General features: G+C 37.6%; 1 protein-coding gene across 2 annotated transcripts in view; it reads left to right on the forward strand.

Moving 5' to 3' along the window:
* Positions 1–5,604: 5,604 nt before the first annotated feature.
* The window catches only part of PKP1 (plakophilin 1), a 93,649-nt gene continuing 75,009 nt past the window's right edge, over positions 5,605–24,244 (forward strand). For both annotated transcript variants that reach the window (XM_081947522.1, XM_081947521.1), the window contains exons 1-2: positions 5,605–5,995; positions 18,217–18,317. In XM_081947522.1, the coding sequence (XP_081803648.1) occupies positions 5,785–5,995; positions 18,217–18,317 (312 nt within the window). In that variant the 5' untranslated portion in view covers positions 5,605–5,784. The remainder of the gene's footprint in view (positions 5,996–18,216; positions 18,318–24,244) is intronic.

The following is a 24,244-nucleotide window of genomic DNA, read 5'->3' on the forward strand; positions in this document are numbered from 1 at the left end:
CTAGACTGTGCCCAAAAGTACCTTCAAGGGTTTCAGCACAAGAAGCATTTTATAGGAAAATGACAGCAGGTAAAGAGAAATTATTAACTATTGAAAATGTTAGATCATGGAGAATATAAGATGAAGTCAAAAGAACAATTCACTGCAGACCAATTTATTTTTCAGACATTTTTGTTCTATGACAAAAATTCAAGGTAAATTACAGGAATTTTGGAAATGAACAACAAAAGACAAAATTTCAAGTTGAATTATATGTATTTATTTATTTATTTATTACTTGAACTTATTAGTCGCCCCCTCTCCCCACAGGGACTCGGGGCGACGTACAAAGGTATTATATAGCGTATAGAGGAGGTAAGAATAAATAAATAAGTTACAATACTTAAAAAGTTAAAACCCCAGTGAAATTAACCCTTAAAAACTAAAATTACAATTAAAAATGCCCTGGGCTGGGGAGGTTGTAGAGTTATGCCAGGTCAGCTAGTCGAAACAGGTAGGTTTTCAGCTTCATACGGAAGGAGCAAAGGTCGGTTGTAGTTCTGATGTCTGGGGGGAGGTCATTCCAAAGGGTGGGGCCCACTACAGAGAAGGCCCTACTTCTGGGCGCTGCCCTCTGGCACTCTCTGGAGGACGGCACCCGGAGTAGTCCCTCTCTGTGTGAGTGGACGGGTCGCAGGGATGTATGGGGCAGGACGCGATCCCGCAGGTAACTAGGCCCTGTGCCATGGAGCGCTTTGAAGGTGGTAACCAGTACCTTGAAGCGCACCCGGTAGACCACAGGAAGCCAGTGCAGCTCGCGCAGGATAGGTGTTATATGGGAGAATCTCGATCTCCCCATAATTACCCGCGCGGCTGCATTCTGGACCAACTGCAGTCTCCGGGTGCACCTCAAGGGGAGCCCCATGTAGAGAGCATTACAGTAGTCCAGGCGAGACGTCACCAGTGCGTGAGTGACTGTACGCAAGGCCTCCCGGTCCAAAAGGGGCTGCAACTGGCGCACCAGGTGAACCTGGTGGAACGCCCCTCTCGCCACGGCTGTCACATGATCTTCCATAGACAGCCGGGCATCAAGGAGGACGCCCAAATTGCGTGCCCCTTCCACCGGGGCTAATTGATCATCTCCGATGGTCAGCGATGGCATATGCTGGTTGAACCGGGAAGCCGGAAGCCACAGCCACTCTGTCTTGGAGGGGTTGAGCCTGAGCCTGTTGTCATCCATCCAGACCCGTACGGCTTCCAGACATCGGGACATCACTTCAACAGCCTCGTTGGGGTGGTTTGGGGTGGAAATGTACAGCTGAGTGTCATCAGCATACAGATGGTATCCCACCCCAAAACCACGGATGATCTCACCCAGCGGCTTCATATATATGTTGAACAGGAGAGGCGAGAGGATCGAGCCCTGTGGGACCCCACAGATAAGGGGCCTCGCGGTCGACCTCTCCTCTCCTGCCAACACACATTGCGTCCGGCCAGAGAGGTAGGAGCGGAACCATCGTAATACGGTGCCCCCGACCCCCAACCCCTCCAGACGGCGCAATAGGATACCATGGTCGATGGTATCGAAGGCCGCCGAGAGGTCTAATAGGACAAGGATGGAGGAACAACCCCCATCCTTTGCCCTCCAGAGATCATCCACCAACGCGACCAAGGCTGTCTCCGTGCTGTGACCGGGCCGGAAGCCGGACTGGCGCGGGTCTAGATAATCAGCTTCTTCTAGGTGACGCGGAAACTGCTGAGCCACCACACTCTCAACAACCTTCGCTAAGAAAGGAAGGTTGGAGACAGGACGGTAATTTGCTAGCTCCGTTGAGTCCAGAGAAGGCTTCTTGAGCAGGGGCCTCACCACCGCCTCTTTCAAGGCGGCTGGTAAAAGGCCCTCACCCAGCGAAGCGTTCACCAGCTCCAGTAGCCAGCCTCGTGAGCCCTCCCAGGAGGCCAGTACCAACCAGGAGGGACACGGGTCCAATAAACATGTAGTGGCTCGCAGTCGCCCGCGCAACCTGTCTAAATCTTCGGTGACAACAGGGTCAAACTCCTCCCAGCATGGTCTCTCAAGACTAGCTTCAGACGTCCCCACTGGAGCACTGAGGTGGGTCCATCCCCTTCGGATCCGATCGATTTTATCCTGCAGGAACTCTCCAAATTCCTCTGCCCGGCCCAGTAATGGGGGGTCCCGCTGCCCCTGTGACAAAAGGGAGCGGGTCACCCGAAACAGGGCGGCAGGGCGGTTCTCCGCGGACGCTATAAGGGTGGCACAATACTGACGTTTGGCCACTCTTATTGCCACAAGGTAAGTCCTTACGTAGGCTCTTACTTGTGCTCGGTCGGATTCGGAGCGGGAGGACCTCCACTTGCTCTCTAGGCGTCTCCTAAGGCGTTTCATTGCCCTTAGCTCCCCGTTAAACCAGGGGGCCCGGGTAGATCGTGGCCGTCGAAGAGGCCGCAAAGGCGCCACCCGGTCTAAGGCACCGGCGGCCGCATTATTCCAAGCGGCTACCAGGTCCTCTGCCCGGGGGTGGGGCAGGTCTGCAGGAGGTGGCCCAAGCTCTGCCTGGAACCTATCTGGCTCCATCAGACGCCTGGGGCGGAACCATCTGGGATAGTCTGGTTCCGCCTCCCCGCGGTGGGGAGCAGCGCCAGGGAAGTCCAGCTGGAGAAGTGAGTGATCTGACCATGACAGGGGCGTGATGACTAAATTCCCTCTTCCCAGATCACTCGTCCACTGGTCGGAGACAAACACAAGATCAAGTATATGGCCTCTCTCGTGTGTGGGGTCCTGAACTACTTGAGTCAGATCCATGGCTGTCATGGAGGCCATGAATTCCCGGGCTGCCCCGGATGCCTCTCCCGTCGATGGCAGGTTAAAGTCCCCCATCACTAATAGCTTGGGGGTTTCAACCGCCATCTCCGTGATCCGCTCGAGGAGCCCGGGCAGGGCCGCTGATGTATGGCGGGGAGCCAGGTATACTATCAACAGGCCCAGCTGACTCCCTGGGCCCCATTTCACACCCAGAGACTCACAACCAGAAATCTGCGACACAGTGAATTCCCTCGGTGCCAAATCTTCCCGGATGATTATCGCTACCCCACCACCCCTACCTTGGGCCCGTGGCTGGTGGAATACACGGTAACCTGGAGGGCACATTTCCCTGAGGGGCAACCCCCCCTCTGGGCCCAGCCAGGTTTCCGTTATTCCTGCGAGGTCCGGCTCCCCCTCTGTGATCAAGTCACTGATGAGGGGGGCCTTATTAATCATGTAGATGATGAACATGTAATCACCAAAATGAGAAAACTCTTGCTGAAGTTTGAAATGGAGGACAAACAAGTGAAAGAAGGTACGACAAAATGAGCTAACCATATTAGACACATTGTATTTTGGAAAAGTGAGAAAATGTGTTTGAAAGGACTGAAATTCACATTACTGTAATAATGAAAAAGAATGTTTCTTTAAAATGATGTACTGTTGATATATGACTCCATAAAAATTAGCCAGACTATATAAGGGTATTTCAAATTTATATTGGAAATATGGGTTATTTTATCATGCCTAATACACTTGTTAAAAAGCCAGAAAATTTTGAGCTTAAATACATACACTGTTAAAACAATTTTTAAAGATTAAGATTTAACTGAAACCAGAACTTTTCTTGTTGGGATTAATGAACAGACAACTAGAAAAGAGTCATGGAAGACTATTTTTATATATTATGTCTGCTATAAGACTACCATGTACACAAAAATAGAAAGACTTTGATATACCGTATTCACAATGGAAGAATGCTTGGCAACAATGATGGAACCAACAAAGAGGCAAACTTAACTTGTTTGCTTAGAGAAAAACCAACTATTTTATCAGTGACTGAAAATCTCTTATAGACTTTTTGCTGAAAAAGGGAAAAAGATAAACGTGATTTATGGCTTGGATGATTAGAAAGTTGTCTATTTCCCATTATCACATTATTGGAAAAAATACAAAATGCTCCTCATAATCAAATCAATCTTTGCAAGAGTTCTTCCTTTTCCTCTTTTTAAAAACAACTTTGTTCATGCGACTAATGTCAAAGAAGCAACTTATCAGAATCATTTATTTCTTCTTTTCCAAGTATGGTTTTATTAATCTGGTTTAAATATAATGAATTATATTTCATTTTAATTATTTATATATAATTATGTTTCCTTATATATGCACCAGCAAACAATAACACATGAAGGGAAAACGTTTAAGTGCAGATTATTTAAAGACTGTAACAGAAGGCAGATGTTCGGATATCAACATCATCTCTCTAATGGTTTATGATCTTCAGTTTTATGATCTGATTTCCCCCCCATGAATATACATCCTTATTTTTTTTCCAAATCTATTTAGAGAATAAACAAACCACTCTAAGGCATTATTTTTGTTCGTTAAAAAGAATGAGGTAAATACTGAAACTAATGAGACAGTTATTTGTGATTTTGAAAAATGCTTACAGAGATATCAAGTGCCAATATATACAGAGCTAAACTCTGTGTATAGCTTCTGAGATCATGAATTTTAAAGCCTGTTGTGGGATTGCAGCATTCTGAAATTAGGAATATCTAATGTATTTTGCAGAGCTTTTTTGATATGGAATAAAAGAAGTGGGTGGCTTCTTGTCTCACATTCTTCTCTAATATGTGAGATTTTTAACTTCTCCATAAAGTTCTTCATACCCAGCTGTTTTAAACATACACATTTTAGTAGCTAATGGGCAGGTTCAGCTACAGCTTTTAACTGTCCATTTCTCCCCCTCTGCCTCCTTACCTGTCATTATTTTGAATAAGGCTTAAGAGCCTTCTAGTAAAAGCTGCTATCACCAGATTTTGCTTTTCCTGAAAGATGAGTTTTCAAAAGTGCCTAGTTCTCTTACAACTTGCTGTGCTGCCTAATTCTGGCTATTCCAACCTTCTTAATAATGCTTTGGAACTCTAACCTGTATGAAGTTTTTGCATGTGGAGAACTGGCAAGGATAGATTTTCCTAGCCTGCTCTCCTAACATTTGACAGTGGTCCATGACTGAGTCCATGCTATAGAAGGAATATTGAGGTACATGAGGGGAGAAAAAACCTGTTTTGAAAGACAGAGAAACCATCTCTATCACAGAATTAATAAACAGCTTATGTTGGGCTTCATATCATTTTTCCTTTGCTTTGCTTTCCTTCTACTAACAATATGTCCGAAATGATTTTATGAATTAATGTTCAAGCAGCTGATTTCTAATTAGGAGCCCATTTGAGAGCACATAAAGTAAGAAAAATGCAGGGTAGAAACCCTGGTTAGACAGCCAAGAACTCATTTTAAACTACTAACTCTGGGTACCAATATCAAGGAAAAGATAAAATGACAGAGGGTATGAATTTGATTTTAGTGGTGACCTTTGCCTCCTACCTACCTGCCACCACAGATGGTATTTTAGCTAAAACACAACCCTATCCGGAGAAGCCAAAGGGCAGTAGCTTGGCAAGTTTGTTCTGCTGTTTTGGGCTCTGGAAGTAGAATACAGCAATGGGTGTGTGCAGACATAGACAGAAGGCTGTATATCCAGTCTAGCAGAGGGCGTGCCTGCTCAATGATTCACAGGAGAGCAGAGTGTGGAGAAAGAGCAGCTGTCAGCAGAGGACCGTATGGCAAGGAGGGCTCCCTGAGATTCTACTCTCCATTGAGATTGTTTTGCTGCTGTTTGCTGTTTTTGCTTTGCTTTGTTTTTTAAAGTTTCAAAGGATAGGCAGGTGACATTCATCTTGGTACCACCATCTGCAACCATGCTTCACTCTCCACTGAAAACTGCACTGGCATATGAGTGCTTCCAAGATCAGGCCAATTCAACTTTAGCTTTGCCTTCAGATCACAAGTTAAAAACAAGAGGGACAGGAAAACAAAGGGTCCAGGAACAGGTGATGATGACCGTCAAGCGGCAGAAGCAAAAGTCCTCCCTTTCATCAGCATCAAATGCGGCAGGTCACTCCAACCGAGGTAAATATCTACCGCTACTATGAATAACAAGGGATGCTGGCTGGGGTGTGTTAACGTGGTCACTCTCCGTAGAACACCACTGCATATTTTAGGATAATTGGAATTCACCCAAACACTTTATGTACTTGCTTTTGGTTCTGCCTGCAGAATTGTGTGATGAACATTGGAGGAATGTCTTGCACTGTTTGATAGGATGAGCGTACACATAAAAGTTTTGAGTCCTTGACTTTCTGCTTTGCAATTTAATGTTTGTGATGTTGCAGAAGCTCCAAAGCATATCCAGTTAAATTTATTAAGGCTGAAGGTTTCAATCTGGCAAGGAGAACTGCACAAGGTGATTCCGAGTGCAGATGCTTCTGTTTGAAATAGAACGCTGGGAGTACCAAAATCTTCTTAACTTTATCAATATCAAGCTTCTGTGATATTATTGTTCTTTGGCTGGAATGAAACCAACGGAGTAATTACAGGCACAGTTGGACTGATTAAACTTTTCTAGATCCCACCAACTTCAACAAAAGAATAAAGCATTTCCAAGTTTAACATTCTGCATTAAAGTTAATAAAAATGTAATGGATAATTTTATTTCAATCTTAGGTTTTGAGACTGATTGTGATTTCAATTGGACTTTAAATTTGTTTATGTTTACATGGGGGAAATGTATGTGTATACAGAAAAGTTGTTTAAGTTGGATGTATTGCTGAGAGTCAGATTAAATGATTTTGATGTTGTTAGTTCTTTGGACCACCCTCTAAATACGTTTTAACATTCCATTGATGTAGGAATTTTATATCTTATGTTTTGTGTCTATTATCATGAAACACAATCTGTAAAACCACAGGGGGAAAGCTTTATTGCCCAGAAAACACACAATTAATAATAGTCTGCACTGTTTTGTGTGTGTGTGTGTGTGTGTGTGTATGTGTGTGTGCCTCTTTCTAATTATAGACCAAACCTGAAAACCTGGTCTTTGCTTCCCAGACAGTTATGCTTAGACTTGGAAATGTAAAGTCTAATTCTGGAGCACATTAACACATTGTCTCCTGTAATTTGAAGCTGTGAAGTTTCATGGTTTCAGGCTTTTTAAAAAAAATATGCATTTAAAATATGAATTTTAAATTTTAAAGTAATGTTTAAAATATGTATTTATGGCAGTACATTGTCCTGGTTCAAATATATATTTATAAGGTAATATAGATTTTCATCACTCAAGTTGTGAAGAGCTTATGCTTAAGTCTTTTCACGCTGCTGATCACAAACACAAAATTATAATAAGCAATAGTGTTAATTGAAATCCTAGCAAAAGGCAGTCTGCTTAATGTTAGCATAAAAGATTGATAGTGATCCTCAGGGAAAGCCAATAAGATACTATTTTCTACACCACAGGACTGTTAACTGAATAAAATAAGGATTGGTAACATTTGTCTGAATGTGGGATTGGCTACCTTCTCAGACTTGAGAGTTTTTTGCCTGCCAGAGTAGTCACCTTGGGAATTATTATTATTTTTTTGGAAGGAAGGAAAACTAAGAATCTATACCTTTTAAGGCTTGAAGATGATTAGTCATCTTGTTACATAACTTTCAGGATTTTCCAAAACACTTTGAAAGACAATTTCTCTTTGAAAGACAATTTAATCTTTATTCAAGTCATTTTCCAGATGGAGAGCTCTGATTTTAAATCTTATTTGTTTCCGATCTCTCAATACCGCTGTGCTGGATCTTCTGCAACTATAGCTTCAAATAATGCTACCTCAGAATAATATATTCCACTCAATAGTGAATTTCCTGAAATATAAAACAAGGAATTTCTGACTAAACAAAGTCTACGGTAGGCCTTGAGTTACGTGTGGTTGTTTTAGTAAACTGGATCATAGTATTTAGAAGATTTTTTTTTTGTTCAAGAGCCAATTCTGTTGATTTAGAGAACATACCTTTTTTCAATTTCAATATCTTTGCTGAAGCAGAAATAACCTCTGAAGAAAATTTAGTTGCTAAATAGCATAAAAATATGGGGCAATAGCAATTCAGAAAGACATGGATGAGGAATGGAGTTTCTTGAATTGTTTTGCTTTTTCATTTCATAGATGCTACTTTTGCCTGTGAACTCTTTATTTTGCCTTAAAAAAATCCAATAGAAGTATCATTCTGCTCTTAGTAGTTGTTCTACACTCAGTGAAACTTCCCAGAACTTTTATTGGGAATGTGACAGTTTCATATCACCATTCATCCAAAAACATATTAATCCCAAACTGAAGAAAAATGTGATTCTAGTTATGAATATCAAACTTTTATTATTTGCTTATTCTGGATGAGCAACAGGAAAGGATTGTAGACAGCATCAAATATCAGGTGTTATCATTGGCTTTGGGTGGCCGGATTATCTCTTGATGTAATATGGTATCAGATAGCAAAATTACGCACAACACAGATTCTTTCTTCTTCTCTCCCCCCCCCCCCCCAACTCTCAAATGAGTAATAGGCTTTGAAAACTAAAATCAGAGGGAAGGCTCCTTTACCTAAAACAATCCTTTGGTTACTCCACTGAAATTGTGAAAATCATTTTCCCAGTTTCTTTTCTCCCTGGCCTGATAAGTTAAAAGAGGGGATCCATGCATGTTTCCCCATGGGGACCTGAGTAGGGGTTGTGGGATAGGGTGGGAAATGATTTAAAAGCCCCATTTTCATCACTAGTCAACCTACAACTACAATATACCAGTGTCATGAATCACTGGCATTGGATGTTTTTCAAGCCCACACATTGATTCCTTATTGATCCTGGAAGCCTTCTGTTTTTGGGTGTGCATCCTTCAACCTATTGCCATTGTGCGATTCCTGTTGTTTCCTAACCTGCATAGATAAATATTGACCTAACTCAGATTTCTAAAAAAAGGACTGAAAAGGGAGAGAGGGAGGGAGGGAGGGAGAGTGTGTGTACTCTATAGTACAGTTCTTATTTTCAGCTTTGTTAGAGGACATTTTGATATCTTCTTCTCTATAGAATCCTAGTCACCAAGTTAAAAGCCATTTGGGACACAATTAGAAAATTATCAGAAAATAATTTGATATCACAAGGACACGTTTTTTAGTAAAGTTTCCACTGCATTTATAAGGCACATTTGGAAGATGTTGGGAGGGAAGTTTAATTCTAATGCTTAGTCATATAATAAATGTACAATTTTTATCTCAGTTGGAAAATTGCAGGTATTTTTTTGTGGTGTATGTGCATGGAAATAGAATGTTGTGAGCTAAAGAGTATTTAGACTTCAGAACAATTAATTGCCAATCACATCTTTAAATTATTTGACTTATTGCAAGAAGAATTTAGATTGTCAAAAGCTGTGAAATACTAAATATATATATATATATATATATATATATATATATATATATATATATATATATATATATATATATATATATATATATATATATATATATATATATATATATATATATATATATTCTTAATTTGTTTTCTAGAAGCAACAGCAGTATCTGGAATTCTCTAGTTATTAGAAAAGTGTTTCAGATTATTCCAAACCTAAATTCTTTTTATTGACAATTAAAGAGTTTAGTTTAAAAAAAATTAAAAAAAATATTTTCAAGAACTTTGGAATGATGAACTGGAATAGCCTACATAAAAATGAAATCCAATCAATCACTTTTTAAAATGTTCAATATGTTGAACATATATGATCTTCAAATAAGGTTAATTCAGAAAAAGATTTGTTTCATGTCTATTGGCAACCTCAGAAAATGTTTCTAAAGGGCTGGCTTCAACTTCGTCATGACAGAAGTACAAAATGATTGTGGGAGTACCACCACAATATAATACGGGGTTGTCCCAGTATTATCTATTTAGGTTTAATATTCATGTAGATAGTCAATGTGATTTGGGGAAATGAAAATAGGATTTAAAGATACGACACTATGAATTATATATCAAAGATTTGGAATTTGTCAGTTTAAGAAGAGCTGTGATTTGTGAGCAAAAAATAAAAAATAAATATTTTTTATGATGGACAAATACTGCTGCCCCAATATACAATCGGGTTCACATTATGCTCATAGCTTATCGATTAGCATAATGAAAAGTCAGATGGGTATTAAAAGTCCGTGTGATTAAGGTTTAATACAGTGCTTAAAAATGGAGATGATTTCTACATGTCTGTAATATTTTTCTTGTTTTTAATCACCTTTTTTCTATACAATAATTCAAAAAAAAAAAAAGCATTCATATACCAGAAGGAGCTCTGAATATACGCTTCAGATCTTGAAGACTAAAGACTTTCTAGGACTGATTAGCTTACATTTTCGAGCTATTATTAAGCACCTCATTTTGAAATGTAAACTCATCTAAAAAAAACCAGTAGCCCAAACTATTTATTTCTGTCACAGAATGAAATAATTTATCGATATATTGTCTATAGTCATTTTGAATATGATAAATATATATTCCTTCCAGCTTGTTCCCTAGTTGTTAAATCATACAAACATTTGCATTTAAATTCTATGAACAATTTCTATTGCACATATTTTCCCCTAAAATGCTCTGACTCTATATTAAAAATGCATTTTGATCTTGATATTAGTCTTAAAAATACGATGGGCTGTTTTGCATAAAAAAAAATTAAAACTCAGCAGAATCTTCCTGCATAACCCATTTTTTATTTACATAATAAAATAATGAAATGAGAGATTTGCCTCATTTAAAACTATCGTAGTCACAATCAAAATCAGGATAAAATAAGTCTTTTTAAAAGGCAGCCATCTACTTTGTATTTCATATTACAGCTACTTCTGAGCTTGTAAAATACCTCTATAGGTCTTCCATTGCCAAGAAACAAAATTAAATCTTTCTGTAAGTTTCTAATTTGCTTAAAAAGTATCAAAACCAAAAGACAGAGGAAGAAGAATTTCAACTGAACTGAATATTTGAGATGTGTGATTTATGACAGGCTAGCATTTTCCACATCACAAAATATGTTGTACAATTTAAAAGGCTCTTATCAAGTGAACTTACATCTGAGGAGCAATAAATTACGAAAACTGGATGGTCATTTCAGTAGAATTCTGATGAAACTAATGATAAGTAACTACAGAAAATAATAACGTTAAACAGCTTCTCTGCCTGAAAAATTGTAAATGTAATACCAGAGAGTAGAATCAATTAAGTTGAAATGGTAAACAATGGCCAAAGTTACAAGGAAGAAGCCGAATAGACCTGTTATCAGGTATTTTTATGCAGAATGTAGTCTATATATGTTTCTTGTCAGCAGGTACATTAATGGGGTAAGCACATTTTTTCATCATACTTGAATTTTGCAATTATTTCATTTAGTAAGCATTACTAAGCATTAATTTTGTACTCAACAGTAATTTATTAAAAACAAGAACAAATGACAAATATTAACTGATACACAAGAATATATGCTCAATGCATTAAAAAAATAGCAGTTCTCTCTTTCCACATAAAAGAACAATAAAATAACAATGTAATATATAGACCAGCTTTAAGATAAAATATAAAACATATCTTCATAATTGGCTTTACATTAATCTAAATCAGTATGGACTGTAGAATTGTAAAACGGACTGAAAATGGGTAGATTTGTGGTGGAAATTAGCATATTTTAGGTAGTGAAAGAAAGGTATTGAGAATAAAATAGGATTTTACATTTTTTATAGTTAAATAAGATATAGAAATAAAATAAAATGTGTCAATAATAGAGCCATAAAATAAAATACTTTACATAGTTATAAAACAATATCAAGCTAAATTATGTGGAATAATGCTAAGTAGTACAAGGCAAACGGTTTTAAAGGGCTTTTATTTTTTCTCCTTTTTAGCTAGTCACATGTTTTAATAATATTGCTAACTTTTGTTAAAGATTACCAATCCATAATTAGAGCATATTGAAGTCACTTTCTATATTACACTCTGACAATTTTGTGTTCAGCATATTTTTTTTCTTAATGTCAAAATGTAACCGAGATGCAGCAATCTTCCTTTACTGGCACATACTAATAACACACATGAGTTTAAGTATATTGTTGACGTGCATATACATAGCCCCAAATAAAGGGTTACTGTGCTTCTTTGATTTTACAGAATGAGCTAAACTCATGCTTGAATCTCAACTATTGAAATAAAGGGAGGTTAAATGCCATTAATTTTTGTTAGAACTTGTTGATAAGGAGCAAGATCTCTTGTTTCTTCTACCAAAACCTTCTTGTTTCTGTGTATAAATTGCAATGTAATATTTAATATTATAAGGCACAGAGTCATAAAAGAGATCAAAATGAGATATAGATTGACATATGAAATCAGGATTTTTCTAGGCATTGTCTTTTTTCATGGTACAGATTTGCATGATTTTAGTGCTGGACAGACATTTTTTCCCCTTTTGCTTTATTTTTGTTCATTTCTCATTTGGTTTGAATTGAAAGAATTTTGACATTCTTTCAAAGAAGAAAAGAATTCTGGGAAAGTCTTCAAGAATGGATTGTGGTATCTTTGCATGTACTGTATGTAGTTACAAGATGGCTAACAGGTGCATGAGAATGTTCTGCCTCTATTTGTTCAATCATCCCTCTAGCAATGTATGACGTCCCTGACTTCCCACGCTTCAATTAAATCCTAGGGATGAGATGATGAAGGAACTCCTCTGTTTGAGTGTTTTCAGTAGTAGTGCTTGAACATTTGGGAGGAGTCTTACCCTTAAGAAATTATTGGAGTCTGCCCAAAATTTAATGGAATATTTAAAAATAATATTCATGCCTACCTCTATTATAGATGCTAATTAATAATATTACTGGTAATATAGAAATATTAATGATATAATAATGATGATATAGTAATATTGCTACAATACATTTTTCAGCCCAAAGCAATAAAAAAAGAAAAAAGAAAACTCTAAAACTTTTTGTCCCATTCAGAAGAGAAAATATAAGTAGACGAATAATTTCAACTGTTTTTCAACACTGTTGATGAAGAATCTTGACAACACTTGGAGGTATAATCAAGTTCTTTTCTCCATGAAAGTTTTTCCCAAGAAGAATCACCTAAGGCTACTATTTTGCTTTGGCTAATAGTACTATCAGTAGCCTTTTAAATATCTATGGAAAGTAAATTATAAATAGCTTTTCTGTGAACAAGCAGACAAGAAGTATAGGTTTAAAAAAGCCCAAATTCGTAGCTCAAGAAGAATAGGAAATGTTGAAACTTTTTAAATTATTTGAACTTTATGAATGCTGCTTATGACTTCAGCTGCTAAAGTGCATGTCTGGTTGCAATGTATAAACTGAATTTCTTTTGTGCATTTGGAAACAATCTGGCATAATGATCTCACGGTGCTTTGTAAATTGGCACATTGAAAAGGGCTTTATTGGGAGCTTGGTTTGTATAGAACACCTGATTAAGTAATGTAAGTCCAGGACAAGGTAAAGTTAAAATAACTGAATGTATGAGGGGCCAATCTGGATCAGTCACTGGGACCAGACAAAACTTCTGGTCCCAGTGACTGACCCAGACTGGATCCTGCAACATTATCCTGGGGCAAGTAAATTCATCTTCATTCGTAAATGTATGAGACTCAGCATGGGTTGAGTCTAGACATACAAGCCTAGAATAAAATGAAAATTATATAGAATATTTATAACATACAATTTCAGCTTAAATTAGATAATTAAAAAATATTTGATTTCTTTTATACATTAAAAATTGTGATCAATGATCCAGTCCTAAACTGTTAGAACTGTTGTGTGCTCCAAAAATCAGCCAATGTCATGTGTTCATATAGGGCTTTTAAAAGTAAATAAAAACTGATAACACTATCCTGATAGCCAAAAATGCAGAGTCTGCTTGCAAATGGTCTGCTAGTTATAAAAGTCAATGGGTGCAATGAAAACAAATGGAACTAAAATTAAACATAAAGAATTCCAAACTAATGACATCAGTATAATAACCAGCTTGAAAATGACAATGAAGTTATCAAAGTGAGTAGTTTCTGCTTTTGAGGATCAACCATCAACAATATAGAAACCAGCAGTCAAGAAATAAACTGCAGACTAACACTTGGTAGACAACAATGACGATCTGGGAAAAGATATTCAAATGGTGTGATTTATTATATCTACAAATACCAGAATCAGGCAAGCTATGGTGTTCCTGGTAGTGCTCTATGGAAGAGAAAGTTGGACCTGCAGAAGCATGAGAAGGGAACATTGATACTTTTGAACTTTTGGTGTTGGAAAAGACTATTGTGAATCCTATACCATGGACAGCCAAGAAATCAAACAAATAGATAATGAAAAAATCAACTTGGGTTATCATTCAAGGCACAAATGAACAGGCTTAAGTTTTCCTACTTTGGAAAACATCATGCAAAGATTTATCTCTCTGGGGAAGGGTCTAATGCTGATGAAAAGGAAAGGTGGATAGATAAGTAGTTGGAACAGGAATTGAGCAAATACAGAAAATCTAAGCAATGAGTCAAAGGGAAGGACTTCGGGAAACAGCATGGAGAAACATACCTTTTCAGGAAGTAGAAGTAGATGCTTATCTACTTCTATACCACATTAGGGCTTCTGAATCAAGTTAGTATATTGTTGACTTTTTTTAACCTATTCTCCAAATGACCATGCTCTGAGATGCCAGAAAATGAGATAGTGATGGCTCATAGGCTGATTTTTTTCCTTTAGAGCTATTAAGCAGTATTTATCATGCATCTTGAACATACTATATTAGCATTTACATGTCCAATTGATCCTGTCAAACATTTTGGGGGTCTATGCCAAAGTTTTGCAAAAACTTTGCAAAAACTGTGTGTATGGAGATATAACTTTCTTATATGTAGTAAACAGGTTTAACATAACTGTGTTCCAGAAACATATTTCTCCAAGGGCATGTTTTGAAGAAATGGTGGTAGTTAGCTGTGCATCTACAGATGTAGATTATACAAATGCAGGAGAAAAACCAGGTACAATAGTGCTTACGGCACAGGTAAAGTTGTCAGCCTATAATAACCTCAGGCTTAGGTCATTCAGTTCTTTGATGGATGTCTTTATTGTTTTAATGTTTTTAAATTGTTTAAATTGTTTCATAATTTTAGTTCTAGAATTGTAAGTCATATAGAGTCACTTGGTTGAGTTGAAGAGGGAAGAAGGGGGAAGTTAGAATAAACATAATTAAAAAGTAACTACAGGGTAAATTAGTGATGTCGTCTTCCCTCCTCCTCCCCCTCCTCCTCCTTTTCCTGTATATCAAGCATCAGCAACCCCTGAAAGAGCAGATCCACAACATGGGACAACTCCTGACCTCAAGTTACTATCAGATAGGCAGATAAAGTCTATGTCTATACCAATTACCCAGATTAAGATGCTGTGAAAATTGTGAGTCTCCTGCTTATCACTACCCAATGGAATAATCCATGAGCTAGCTTTGAAGATTACTTGAAAACTGCAACTGGTTCAAAGTGCAGTGGCCTGCTTATTGGTAAATCTGATGTGCCATTAAATCACATAAGACCTGTTTTGTGGTCATTGTTTTTCTTACTAACAGGTTTTCAAGTGAAATATTCATTTTAACCTGTAATGCTCTGCAAAACTACTTTAGTTATTCAAAACTTGATGGGGAGATGCAACTGAAGTTTTGCCATTTCAGTCCCCATATTTTGAAAGGTTTCTTTCATAAGGTTAGGTTAGCACTTACACAGGTGGCCTTCTAAAAACTGTTGAAGACCAAGTGTGAGAACAAACTTTTGGTGGATGAAAATTGTTCCATTGAGCCTGTTTGTACTTGCTTATTTTTATTCTGCTTTTCCTGTTTGATAAGGAGCCCTAGTGTTGCAGTGGTTGAAGTGAAGTAGTGCAGGCAAAACCTTCACACAGTCTGGAGTTTGATCAGTTGAGGAGATGACGAGCCCGAGGAAGGAGTCAAACACGTTTTCAGCCTTGAGTCTCTTCGTGCCCACAAGAGGTCTAAATTTAGCCCAGCTTGAATTCCACTGACTCTTATCTACTGCCAATTTGCTTTGACCATTAGTAGTTCAGATTCTTGTAGAGAGTTTAAACTTGTAATAAAATCTTATATCAGGGGTGAAATCAACTTACCTTCGCTACCGGTTTGCAAATGTGAGCGCATGCGCGTGCCACCTTTGCACATGCATGGAACTTTCTGCGCATGTGCAGAGCATCAAAAATAGGACATAATGACGTCCAGGTGAACCAGATAGAACCGTCTGAATTGCACCACTGCCTTATATACATTTGAACTGCCTGAGTTTCCTGATTTCCACACTTGACACTTAGCCTTCCATCCTTGTGAAGTTGGTACAATGAGGGCCCAGATTGTTGGGGCAATATGCAAATAATGCTTACATTATAAGCCTAAATGCTATTGCTATTGCTTTACAGTGTGTAGGCACAGTTGCTATTTTTCTGATAATGAATTTTCAGGAGTTGTTAATATTGTGGTGGTATCAGAATATAATAAATATAGTATAAACACAATATCTATACAACACACCTATAAAATAGCCAAATATTGTAAATTACCTCAGTTTGCAATTCTTGTAACCTTTGATGGAAGTTCATTGCTTAGAAAGGTCTTTAAACTTTAACCTTAAATGCTATTCATTTCCTTTAAATCAGATTTTGAGTGTCTCCCACTGAGGCACATTGTCAGTGAAATTTTTGGAAGTCAAAAGACTTTCATCATTTTAGACATTGTCTCTGTAATTAGCTATTAAGGATTTATTCAAGTCTACTCTTTATTGCTGAAGTGATGAAGAGTTCGATTCAATATTTCTATATTATACTATTCCATGGCAGTCAATGTGGTATAGTGGTTAAGCTGCTGGACTTCACTTAGGCAGTGAAGCCAGATAGGTGATTTTAGGCCATTTACTCTGACTCAGCCTAGGTTGGGAGAATATATATATCTGAAAAACCTCTTTAGGATAAAAGTGGTAAATATATTATTCATGGGCCCATAACAGCATATCTTAATGGTATCTATGAAACATCCACATGAGAAAAGCACACTAACTATCAATTAAAATAGCTTGCATATTGAATATTTTGAAATTTTAGCAAACTCAATATGACATTTAATGAGTAAGAGTGTCAAAGTCTGATATGATTTTTCTGCTTTTAAAGTGCTGAAAATTGTTGAGACCTCTGGCAGTGTCCAAAATTAATTCAGGTGTCCATTATTTGAAAAATATGGCTTTCCATTGATTTAGGGACCATTCCACAGACACTGTTTCCTCATAGTGAGGAGTAGTGGTGAGCAGATGAAGACAATTCACCAAGATTCAAAATTGTTTCAATAAAAAGACATGTCTTTGGAGGTCTTTGTACCTGTTTCTTCGTATAAGATCAATAGCTAACATGAATATAATAAAACAGTAAAATGTAATAAAAGTCTTTGGTTTTTGTTTGTTCATTGTTTCTCCTATTGCTAAGGCTGCCCACTTGCCAACTAATGGGCAATTATAAAAGGATTAAAAACATCTAGCAGGAATAAAAAAGAATTATAGCAATAAAAACAAATGAAGGCACACTCCCTGGCGGGATGACAGGCTCAAAAGACACAGCATAGGCTTGCACATCATACTTCCCCCATTTCTGTGGGAAGAGCCAGGTTTTCAAGATATCCTTAAAGACTGCAGAATTAGGCCATATTGACCTTCGAGGCATGGCTATTCCCAATGTATTACTTTCTTTTGAGGGGCTGGTTAACCCATGGTTATCATATTGGTCAGACTGGCAGAATGCTACTTAAATAAATAGTGGAAAATCCCACTTGACAGTATATTCAAAATTCAGTAACATAAGCATAATCAGTTTAATATAAGTAAGTTGGCTATGTTGAGTGGAAAACTGAATCATTTGTCTACAACAGATATGATCATTTTATTACATAATCTGCTAAAATGTGGTAAAATTTCAGAATTCAGTACATCTCCTTGAAATATATACATCTTTACATTTATGCTTCATACAGCATACTGTATGTCCCATGAACTTTGCCAATAGCTTCTTATGTAGTTTTTTTTATATCATAGCCACATATACAACATGGTAACATTTCATTTATGTCATCTGTTCACTGATTTTTTGTTTTTAGCACAAAGTGGGCAGCTGGGTCAAATACTAAATCAAAATCAGAGATAAAAATCTTTTTTTTTTCATTCATAATATTCTTGCTGTGTTTACAGGTTCGATGTATGATGGTTTGTCTGATGGCTATAACTATGGAACAGCTCGTGGTACCTACTATGCCAAAGCCCACACAGGAACAAATAACTGGGGCCATACGGTAAAGTTTTATGTTTGTTTGTTTGTTTATTTTGGTCTTATGGTCAGGAATAGGAAACTCAAATCCTTTTTAGGCTTATTTAAAGCCATGTTGAGAAGGAATGGAAGATGGAATGGTTAGTTTGTTTAAAGACATAATCAACAGCTTTCTGATGATTGAAAATTTGATTTTGTATACTATTCCAATAACCAGAGTCTTATTTTTCTCTGTAGAGAATATTTACAATTCTCTGTGCATTATATGTTGCATTTTCTAGTTGTAAGGCCCTAACGTAGATTAAATTAAGGCATTACTTTATAGAAAATAGAAGGTTTGTGTTTTCAAATAAGTTTCTCTTAAAAGCATTGCAATTCTATACTTTTCTTTAAATGCATATAAGTACAGTCAGCTTGTATAAGCAAGGTGTTAACTATGGAAATCTATAATTATCTTTCTGGCCAAAAATCTTAGTGATTATAGTTCTAATGCATCTCTAGAGGGGTAAATTGGGGAAATTTGAAGACCAACAATAATCCCCTTGTGTTTCTTGATAATTCATTTCTAACTGTACCTTGGAATAAGGTGGAACTGGGGATGTTTAGACATAATAAACATTGAATTCTTTGTTTCTTTAAGCAAGCCAAATGGCTAGATTTAAAGATATTTTAGGGAAAAGAGATAGAAATTGATATCGATGCAGGTATATTGTTTCAGAGAAATTAGAATGCATAAGATTTTATTTCCTGGTTAATCATAGTTAGTCAGTTAAAATATTAAATGACTAAAGACTACATCAAAATTGATCAGACTTTTAGCATAAGCTATAGCTTACATTAAACATATAACATAAAAATATATAAACATATAGATGACATTTGTAATTTAAAAAAACCATTGAATTGAGCATAGTAGCTGTCTTAGATAGGCAGCTTAGATAGCAGATACTCGGATGAGGCCAGTGCAAACCAAGTCCTTTGCTACTGTTCTTCCTTTGGTGCAATGGAAAATTGTATCAGTAGGTTTGAAGTCAACAGCTTTATTCAATTAGACCAGCCTTCTTTTTCTTCTTCTTCTTCTTCTTCTTCTTCTTCTTCTTCTTCTTCTTCTTCTTCTTCTTCTTCTTCTTCTTCTTCTTCTTCTTCTTCTTCTTCTTCTTCTCTTTCTCCTCCTCCTCCTCCTCCTCCTCCTCCTCCTCCTCCTCCTCCTCCTCCTCCTCCTCCTCCTCCTCCTCCTCCTTTTTCTCTTTCTCTTTAGAATGGCTCTGGGAAATACTCTACACCAGGGATGTCAAACTGGCGGCCCACAGGCCAGATGCATCATGTGTAGGACACACCCACCCCACGAATGGGAAAAACATCATGAAACATCACATGACAGCAACCTGACGCAGCGAGTTTTGACACCCGTGCTCTGCATTGTAATCTAGGATTTTTCCCCAATGGATATTCTAATCAGGAGTACAGGATGGCTGCTTTGAAAAGTCAACAAGCCATCTGAAGCTTTTAAGACTTTGGTGTATTGGCTTGAACTTTATACTAAAATAAAAAGAGGATGAAACCCCCGTGCAGTTAATAAGGCCAATCAATTCAAGATTAATTTAGATTCAGAAAGAGTTTTCATGCTTATACATATGGACACTACCCATCACCCCCAAGGGGCTGGAAAACCTTGAGTCAAAGACAACTGAACAGCTTCCAGGTATGAAAAAGGAAACCATTCTGTCTGTCTAGAATTAAGCTGTCAGAGAAAATTAAGCTGTCAGGATAAGAGCCTGTGAAAACTATTTGGTAGACTAAATACAATAGGAGATGCCTTTACTGTAGTATGAAACATCATTTGTTAGTCTCCTAGTGAAATGTATGTGGAACTTAATGTCCAGCATATGCTCTGATTGCAAATAGTTGAACAAAAATAGCTTTTGGGGTTTGGTGGGAAGTTGTATAACTAGGATGTTTGGCAATCAAAGTTAGAATGTGCTAAAATAATTGGAATATTAGCGTAAGTGTGATGTAAGTCTGTGTGTGCGTGAAAGAGAGAGAAAGAAAGAGAAGAGGAAACAATATTAACTTAATGTCCCTTCAAGCCACCATCTTTTTAATCAATTCAGGAAGAAAAGAGCACATAACAAACAAATGAGTATATGCTAAATTGTCCCCATCTCTTCCAGAACTGAAGTAGAAAATTTATCAGTTCAGTGAAAAATGTAAAACATAGGTATATCTAGCAAAACCATGGCATTTAGCCTTATTTTTGTTGGTTTTTCAAGTTTATGTGTTCCATTGGTGTGCTATAGACTGGGGTGAATTCTTTTGGCAAGCAGAATCAAGGGTGTGTGTTGTACTCTGGTGGTAAGCCATCTTATTTTATTACCTTGGTTTTTCCCTCAGGCCTGCTAGACACTCCTTCTCAACGTGTTCGTGCAAATGTTTTAACCTTCATACCATCTGCTGCTGGAGAAACAAATCAGGCAGTTTTTTTTTAATCAAATGTTTTTGAGAAAAGGCTGCTGGCCTACCTAAGGGAATTAGAAACACTCAGCACAGTTTTCAGTTGTCATCTTATTTGATGATCCCCTGAGTTACCTGAGTGGTGTGGCACTTCACTTTCTCAGTTATACAGGGTAGAGAATGAGAGCAAACTGCTTCCAAAAATACATAGTGACGGTGTTAAAACAACATTAAAATGCTGCATACAGCATATTATTATGTTTCGTAGCTGCTTTGGGAAACATATTAGCCTTGTGAAAAAATCACTGTAGTCATTATCTACTTAGGTGTTAAGTGAAGCTTAATTCATGATGTAAAAAAATGCTGGACTATATTTGGTTGGGAAAGTGGCAAATTGTAGACCTGGATTATTTAGATGTAGTAGATAAAGTACTTTCAGCCCTACGCACTATATCATTATTGTTAATATCAGTGGTGGGTTTCAAATTTTTTTAGAACCTCTTCTGTAGGTGTGGCCTGCTTTGTGGGAGTGGCTTGCCAGCCATGTGACTGGGTGGGAGTGGCTTGCCGCCCATGTGACCAGGTGAGAGTGGCTTGCCAGCCATGTGACCGAGTGGGAATGGCTTGGCAGTCATGTGACTGGGTGGGTGTGGCCAACTTGGTAAAATGTGGTGAAACTCACTTAACAACACTCTTGCTTAGCAACCAAAATGTTGGCTCAGAAACTCTGGCATTTGAAGCACGCAAGTCTTAAAGCTGTCAAGTTACAAGACCCTTGCAACTCTAACCCTTTAGAAAAAAACAAACCAGGGGTGTTCAAACTTGACAGCTTTAAGACTTGTGGACTTCAACTCCCAGAATTCCTCCTCCAGTCATGTTGGCTCAGAATTCTGGCATTGAAGCATACAAGTCTTAAAGCTGTCAAGTTACAAGACCCTTGCAACTCTAACCCTTTAGGAAAAAAAACCAGGGGTGTTCAAACTTGACAGCTTTAAGACTTGTGGACTTCAACTCCCAGAATTCCTCCTCTTGCTCTTCATCTTGATGATGTGCGGATGGGTGGGGGGAGGGAGCTGGAACCGGTTCTAAACGGCACTGTAGATTTGTGGAATCTCTTCTATAGAAGAGGTTAGAACTGGCAGGAACCCACCCCTGATTAATATATTACTGAACTCAATGTTCCAATGAAATCAGAGGATTGCCAAGAATGCACACTAATGCTATACTGATTAACTCTCTTTGCCATTTGGAATATCCCACCTCACTTCTTGAGGTGGGACCTCTCTTGGCTGGACTTTTGGAAGACCCAACTCACTTGGTGCTCATAGAGAAGCATGTAATCATGGGGTCAGTTAGCGCCATTTCTTTTTAACTTTAATTATTTTATTACTGTTTTAATTGTTTCCTTTATACAATATTTATAGGGGGGTGTTTACATTTTAATTATACACTTCCCAGAGTCACTCTGGTATGAGAGAGGCAGTCTCCAAATAGACTCATATTTGGGATATATAAATATATTTATAGTTATATAAATAAAACAAATAAATAACTAGACTAATACTATCTCAACGCTGCTGGATTTCCTTGCTTATGATAAATGTGCCTTGTGATAAAAAGTTGCATTTATGAATCAGATTTTATATTTTAGGTTTTAATTTAAAAATGGGCAGTAAAGAGTACCTTTCTCTGATTTTGTTTAATAACAATGAAATCAATGGCATCCATTCAACAATGCTGAAAGATGCCTATTTTTCAGAATTATGTTTCAGGCACACCTTTCAACTGACAAGCACAATCCAGTTGGCCTAGAAGTTATTACATTTCTATAATAAGAGGATACTTGCATTCTAAGTTTTAAAAAATAGGTAGATATATCATAGCATCCATATCAACTGATCATTTTACAAATTGACAATTGAATTCAACTTGAGAAAAGGAAGCAGATTCTGATTCTCCTCTGCACCCTTTCCCCACCTCCTCAAAATGCCCCTGAAGACAAAGTATCTTGGATTCACCACTCCAGATTGCTTCTTGATGTAGTTTCTTCGATATCAGATATGTTGGATATCAGATACGAGTGAGAGATGTGTCCCTTCCGCTAATTTCATTCTTGAGCCTTTTCTTCATAAACTGGGCTGCAACTGGAGAACTTTTGGGAGCAGCCCCTTTTTTTCATTCATTCATTCTTTCTTTCTTTCTTTCTTTCTTTCTTTCTTTCTTTCTTTCTATCTATCTATCTATCTATCATCTATCATCTATCATCTATCAACTATCAACTATCATCTATCTATCTATCTATCTATCTATCTATCTATCTATCTATCTATCTATCTATCTATCTATCTATCATCTATCATCTATCTTCTATCTAATTTTAAAACTGCCCATCTCCCATACAGAGGGGCTCATTGTCTGGAGAAATGGAGCACTGCAGTCTGCTTCTTATACTTCCTATTACCTTGAAAAATGTGCATATTCTTTTCCAATTGTTCCTGACCACATTTAATGAAGGTTTTATTAAGGGCTCATCTTCATGGGCCAGCAACCAACCATTTTGTTGTTCCAGTTTATAATGCAGAATTTTTCTGTCCCCCACCCCCACCCCTGTAAGTCTTGTCATGGACATGAACTGCAGCATTTCCTTCATGCTGATGTTTGGTATTGATGAGGACTGGATCTTGCCAAAGTCCTATAAACCAATTCAGATTGCTGCAGATGCACCCTTTCCCTTCTGGTCATTGTGCATTGCCCTCCATGGTCATTTTGGCTTTAAGTAGAGAGAGATTCTATTTGCCAAGGTTTTTGCTTATGCAGTGCTTCTCTGGTGCTGGTCAGACATGATGCAGGTGTAGAGCTCTTCTAAATAATATTCAACATGTTTTCTTTTAAAGATAGATTTACATATGATTAAAAAAGAGGACTAATGCTGTGCTGTACAGAATAGTTGAGACTACAAGAGAATAGGATTGAAACACTTGTATTGTGGATGTTCTTCTAGATACTTTCATTACAGATTTTCCTTTTACCAGCAAAGTTTTATGTGTGGCCATACTCATTTCTAGCATTATTTGGTGGATAATAATATTTGTGCCATTTCATCTTCTGCTGACATTTTCATACTCACTAGTGACTTCTAAGTGATGGCCACAGTCACTAATTGCCACTAATTGTCATTCTGTTCCCCTTTGTTCAGCTATAAGTTTGGATGCATAAAAAGGAGAAGGAATGAGAGAGGGACTCTGACAATGTGCCTAAAGAACTCTCTTTTATTTACTTCCCCATGCATACTATTGATTGGCTGGTCTTTTTAAAAAACATTGGTTTTATATTCCTCCGGTGCTGATGTCAGAAACATCCAGGGTGATAGATTGCTGCCATGGAGTATTTTAGCTGAGCTCTTATTCAGGGGACTTGAGTGGTGGCTATAGCCTCTCTCAAGGGAACCTGCCACACTCAGCCCATTTCTCTCTAGAACGCGTTAAGGTGACCAATTAATGT

This window comes from Natrix helvetica (genome assembly GCF_964273705.1).
Source record: "Natrix helvetica genome assembly, chromosome: 3".
NCBI classification, from domain to species: Eukaryota; Metazoa; Chordata; class Lepidosauria; order Squamata; family Natricidae; genus Natrix; species Natrix helvetica.